The 6,343-nt window shown below is 45.8% G+C and overlaps 1 protein-coding gene across 1 annotated transcript; it reads left to right on the top strand.

Moving 5' to 3' along the window:
• The first annotated feature begins 938 nt into the window (after positions 1 to 938).
• LOC117856488 (protein ALP1-like) lies at positions 939 to 2,195 on the top strand. The gene is made up of 2 exons (XM_072294016.1): positions 939 to 1,087; positions 1,160 to 2,195. Exons 1-2 carry the CDS (start codon positions 960 to 962, stop codon positions 2,193 to 2,195), a joined length of 1,164 nt encoding a protein of 387 aa, XP_072150117.1. The 5' UTR covers positions 939 to 959.
• Positions 2,196 to 6,343: the final 4,148 nt, after the last annotated feature.

The following is a 6,343-nucleotide window of genomic DNA, read 5'->3' as shown; positions in this document are numbered from 1 at the left end:
AGGTCCAAATCGAATCCAAACCAGTTCAAAATCTTGGTCAAAGTTGGGTAAAACAGTCAACTTAGCCCGTGGGCACTACAACACTAAGTCTGGAAAACTGCTGTGCGCCTCTTGGTGAGGGCGTTCCTCCAAATTTCTGAACTAAACTCAAGAAAAACACTAAATAGAAGTTGAAGTCCTCAGTTTGGAGAGCAACTCTTTTAATAACACTTCAGTCTAATTCAACTCAGAAGCTTCCCTAAAATTGAGTCAAAGATAGCTAAACTCCTGAATTTCTACCTCTCCGGCTAAATTGGCTAAGTCTGAATTTGCAGATTTTTGGGCAAACTTTGGCTTGAAGTATCTCCAAATCCTTTCCAAATCTAAACAAACACCTTAAACCAAGTTTGAACTACATCCAGAGCTGAACAAGTTTGCTTAAAGGAGTTTTGAAAGTTTAGTTGAAAAATCTGGAGAAGGGAGCTCCCAAAGCCGGTCAAGCTTGCTGCCCGAAGTGACCTCGACGCCCGCGCGCCGGGGCATGTTCGCACGAAGTAATTGTTAGTAGTACTATTTAATTAATGATATGTAATTAAAAAATATGCTCACCTGCCTTGACGTACTACAAGAGCTGGACACAGTAGCATGGTGCAGCTTTGCAAAAGCAGTCTGTATGGTCACATGCAAACGATTCTTGCGAGGATTGTTGCACTAGTGAAGCACTACAATATGATTGCACGGCAATGACAAGTATATGAACCAATGCCCTTGCTAGCTACAACTTGCCTGCCTCCATCTAGTGGCCAAGCACCATGGACAACTTCACTTCCTCGTGTTTTACCAACGCCATAGGCTACCCAGGCTCCTTCGCAAGGTACTGGATGATGGAGGAGGAAGACGATGATACTCATTTCTTGGTTGATGATGATGAAGCGGAGGCCGCGACATACAACCACCTAGTGCAAGCAGAGAGCTCTAGCATGCGTCGTCAGTTTGATGCGCCACGAAAGGTCATTCGGCTGAGGGACCTTCGTTCTGGTGACAAGAGGATCAAAGCCAACTACTTTGCTCCAAACCCTGTTTACAGTGATAAGCAGTTCCGTAGAAGGTAAAGTTGAGCATATTTCAAAGATCGATCAGCCCATGTCTCTAGTACCTCATATCAGAAGTGTTCTTGCAGGTTTCGGATGCGTCGGCATTTATTCAAGCACATTAAAGAGGCTGTTAAAAATCAAGATAACTACTTCAAAAAGAAGTATGATGCCACTGGCAAGGAAGGACTATCGGCTCTTCAGAAGTGCGTCGCCGCTATGCCCATTCTCGCTTATGGTGTCCCAGCGGATGCCATTGACGAGTACGTGCGTATTGATGAGTCAACTGCTCGAAAAGCTTTGCATCATTTCTGTCGGGCTATCATTGATGTTTTTGGTGAGTATTACCTACGGGCACCCAATGCTGCCGATGTAGCTAGGCTTCTTCAAGAGGGTGAGGATCGTGGGTTCCCGAGGATGCTAGGTAGCATTGACTGCATGCACTGGGAGTGGAGGAACTTCCCTACATCATGGAAGGGTCAGTTCACGGGCAGAGGGAAGCATCCCTCTATGATCTTAGAGGCGGTTGCATCGCATGATCTATGGATATGGCATTCTTACTTCGGCATGCCTGGAAGTAATAATGACATTAACGTGCCTCATAGATCCCCAATATTCTCTGCTTACCTCAGGGGTCATTCAACCCCCGTGTCATTTGCGGTCAATGGAAGGACCTATAACATGGGGTACTACCTCGCCGATGGGATTTACCCCGAGTGGGCAGCCTTTGTAAAGACTATTCATTACCCCATGGAGCAAAAGACCCAGCACTTTGCCACTGCACAGGAAAGTGCACGCAAGGATATAGAGCGTGCATTTGGTGTCCTGCAAACTCGGTTTGCGGTGATCCGAGGACCCGCGTATGGTTGGGACCGTAACCAGATTAATGATATAATGGTGACTTGCATTATTTTGCATAACATGATAGTGGAGGATGAACAAGACAATGCTCGTGATACTGATTTCTTGAACATTGGAGAACTAGCAGTTCGGTACCGCAACAATCCGGATAGGGAGGCATTTGTTGCCGCACACCATAGGCTTCATGATCAAAACACGCACTTTCAGCTACAATATGATCTCATCGAGCACCAGTGGATGAGGTTGGGATATCATCATCAGTAGATGAATTAGTGGTCATGTAATATTTTTTAAGACTTGTAATATTCGGTGATCATATAATATTTATTAAGACTTGTAGTATTCGGTGGTCATATAATATTTTTTAAGACTTGTAATATTCGGTGATCATGTAATATTTATTAAGACTTGTAGTATTCGGTGGTCATGTAATGTTTATTAAGACTTGTAATATTTAGTGATCATCACACACAACATCTAATTCAGCAAATATTCACTAAACATAGGGCAACACTAGATAAATAACAGTTCCAATTAATTCTGCATGAGCTCAACATCAGATAAAATTGTGTCATGATGATAGAACAAATAACAGTTACAATTAGTTCCCTGAAATGAAATCAAGAAAACATAAATAAGGTTGCCTCTCCCATCCATGGTTCAAGGCCCCTGTCTCTTCCCGCGCCTAGCTGCAATCTTCTCAAAAATTTCTTCCTGAAGAGCTTCATAATACATTCGCTGAGCTGGTGTGCAGGCATTAAGATCAATCCCAAGGATCCTTTCATCCTCTTGCTTCTCCTTCTCTTGCTTGTCCATGTCATGCTTCTCACGCATGATCCGAATCTTCTCTTGCTCAATGTCTAACAGTGATTGATTATGGCTTCGCATTTCCTCAAACCGCTTCTCATCTATGCAGGCAAGCTGCTGGAAACGATCAGTTTTACGCATGGATTCTTCTTGTAGGATAGAAATTTTTTGCAATGATAGATCTTGCATCCTTGAAGCATACTCCAAAGATGATGTTGAACCCGCAGAGGAATTTGCTTTCTTCTTGGCTGCTTTAGCTGAATCCCTGCCCATGGGCCTCCTCCTAGCTGATCCAGTAGGGCTAGAATTGTCATCTCCAAGGTCATTGGTGTCAGGTTCATGGCTACTGTCCTCTCCAAAACCATCACCTCCAGTTGATTTTCCAAATCCTCTAGGCTTTGGATCCTGCCATTTGGGCTCATCCTTCATAATCTCCCAACAATGCATGTAAGCAAAGTTGTGTTTGAGGATACCAGCAAAATTAGCTGCTCATGAGTGGTCTGCAAAAGGAAATAATTGTTGTTAAATTTACAACAAAATGCATAGAAAATAAAATGGGTCAACAAACCGCAAACCTTATCAGCATCCGACATCCCGCTAGGATTCTCTCGAATGGCATCAGCATAGAAGGATGAAAACTTCCCCACTTCAGCCTTGATTATGTCCCAACGGCTCTGTAAAGACCTCAAACTCCTTTCTGGGTAGGATCCCCTCCTCAAATTGTACCGCTGCATAATAATATCCCACATGCGATCTTTTTTTTTTGTGCAGTACTTGTAATTGGGTCACAGCTTATTTTAAGCCATGACTTCACAATGTTTACATCTTCGTCTGGGTTGAAGTTGCCTAACTTGGTCCTATTGACCATCTTTTTCCTCCTTCCTTTTCCTGTAGGATCTGGCGCTGGTGGGATAGGCACTTCCTCCACATCTACCTCATCATTTTGCACAGATGCATCTGCCATTTTAGCTGGATGAAACACTTGTGGATCATCAGTACTTGGATGCATCATTGGGATATTGGGTGGAAGCTGCTGGAATCCTTGGGGGAACCAGGATGGAGGACCTTGGAAGCCATACATGTATGGGTTCCGGGCAGCTTAGTAGGAAGAACTGTTGCCACTAGGAAAAACTCCCTGGGATCCATCATGAACTTTGGACTGGTTAGGATCCATCCTGAAATCACAGGCAAACAAGATATCGATGGTTATATCTAAGCATGATTTAAGCATGATATGTGAGTATGCAAAGTTCTCATGAGCCACCAAATTTAGATTAAATGTAGGGCACAATTTACTTTTTTCAAGTAACTGGTTATATCTAAAAAGATGCATTGTGAACATAATAATGATAGGTTACTTTTGAAACAGCAAGCTTTCAATCAGAACAAACTAGTTCCAGGAATTTTTTCAGATACTGCAGGTATGCTGAAATTGAGAACGATTAATAAAAACCCTTTGAATTTTTTTTCCAGGTCAAAGCTATGCTCAAATCCAGGCTTTGGAACAGCAAGCAAAACCTAAGCACTAACTGTGAAATGCATAAACTTAATTCAAGTCATAGCAAACAGTCAGAGCCAAGCTTGCACTTACTAAAATGTAATGAGAGAAAAGGTACCAGCTTTCTGCTAGTTATAAATCCACACTGCCAGCCTCGTTAGATTGCCATCAAAACTTCATGAAGACAGGTCACCATACTTCGCCATATTCTGAACGAATTTTCAGTTTCCCCTTAAAAAAGGAAGAGACAACCTAAGCTATTTTGTTTCCCCTTAAAACGATTTGCTAGGAACGCAGCCCCCAGGTTCGCCGGCGGGTGCTTCCTGGAGGAACCGTATTCGCGCGCGGCTGCGTGGGCATCTACATCTAGATCTTGGAAGGGTGCTTCCTGGAGGAACTGTAGTCGCGCGCTGCTGCTGTGGGCATCTGCAGCTAGATCTTGGACAAATGTAGGGGGTACCAATGGAGGACATACCTGAGTTGGGCAGGACGCCGGCTGGAGTGCTCGGTGGAGCTCTCCTCGGATGTGCCCGCCCGAATCGGTGAATCTCGCCGCCGCCGCTTGCGCGGACGTCCACCCTCTCGCCGAACCTCTCTGCGCCTGTTTCCACCTGCCACGCTACTCCGGCCGCCGGAACGGGCCTCCTCCTTTGCTCCCCCACCTCTGAGGCCCTCGGATCTAGGGGGAGAACCTCCCTTCTCCAGGATGGCGCCCTTCTCTCGCGCCGAACAAATCGGCCGGAGCAGCCGCACTCGGCCTCTTCACTGCGACGCCGCTCGTCAGCACCCTCCTTCGGCAAGCGACGACACAGCCTCTCGGTTCCGAGCACGGGCGCGAGGGTGGGGTGGTTGGGGCTGGCGGCGGCGGGAGGCCGAGATGGCGTATACTGGGAGTCCGCTGGAAATAGAGGGAGGGGACCGTTCCTCTTCTTTAGCGTGACCCTCCCAGTACCGTGGTGTGGTCCATTTTACGCTACCGCGGTACTGAAAGAACGCGTAGCGTTCACCGGTGCGGGCAGCCTAAGGACGACGGACGGGGTTGGGCTTATGTTCGATACTTGGTGGATTACCCCGTCTGTCTAAATGAAACTGATCTAAGGTCGAAATGTGTCGGCGTTCGTGATCAAGTGTCTGAAAGTACTAATCTCATACCTAGTATGGGATGGGGAAGCCTAGTACCTGATTGAACTGGGGCGTGGCATACTCCCCCAGCTGTCCTTGGAATGTCGTTCCCATGGTGCATCATGTGGGTGCAAGTGTGGTCATAGTACGGCAGAGGCCGGGATTATGGAGCATTGCAAGCCAAAGGCAGTTGGCCCTGGATCGATGGGGACGGCTGACAAATGAAGCGACCCTTCGTGGTGCGTGGATGTCGTGAGATTAGGTTCGCATGCATGGTTAATAAATTCGAATCAATTCGTCTGCCTCTCACAGTTTGGGACTACTTGATCGCTATTCTGCACTGAGTAACGATGGAACATGATGCTGATATTAATTTGATGCTTGTTCTTTAATTGCTTGGAAACTATGCTTGCTTAGTATAAGTTGCTAATCTAGACTCGATAAAGAACATAGAACTTGAGTAAAATATTGAAAGTAAGGACCTACTTTAGACGCTTTTGGCAAAGCAAACCCAGAGCCAGAAACGCCTTGCATGTCTAGGTCTTGGTAAAGATAGTTTACCCGACGGGTCAGTTTTGCTAAGTATTAGTTGCTCAGCCTTGTCGTGGCTTAATCTTTTCAGGTCATGTTAATAGTTTGGCTGCTGGCACCACTTGGCCTACCAAGCTCCCTCGGGCTGGACAATCGAGTGTGATCCCTCCTCGGACGGCGAGGGCAGGGATTTTTGATGTCATGATCGGCTTCGTCATGGTATCATGTATCGACATTTAGCTTCCGCTTGTTTTATTCGACTTTTCGAACCTTGCAAACTTGGTTCAATTTCAGAAACTCTGATGTAATAAATTGTGGAATTAAGCTATTATGATGGGAATGTTGTAATCTCTGTGCTACTCACCTTCGTGTGAGCGATGCTTCTCGATCCTGTATAAGTGGTTCATCGGATGAAATCCAACGGTCGACCAGGTTGACTTGCTTAAAGTGCATA

This window comes from Setaria viridis, chromosome 5, assembly GCF_005286985.2.
Source record: "Setaria viridis chromosome 5, Setaria_viridis_v4.0, whole genome shotgun sequence".
NCBI lineage: Eukaryota > Viridiplantae > Streptophyta > Magnoliopsida > Poales > Poaceae > Setaria > Setaria viridis.
The sequence above is the reverse complement of the archived record's forward strand: the minus strand, read 5'-3'. Positions and strand labels throughout refer to the sequence as shown.

What these genes read in the sequence shown, in the direction of transcription:
- LOC117856488 (XM_072294016.1), top strand. Translation starts at nt 960, where the DNA reads ATGCGTCGTCAGTTTGATGCGCCACGAAAGGTCATTCGGCTGAGGGAC. An exon ending in GATAAGCAGTTCCGTAGAAG is followed by an intron (nt 1,088 to 1,159) that starts GTAAAGTTGAGC and finishes GTGTTCTTGCAG; the next exon opens with GTTTCGGATGCGTCGGCATT.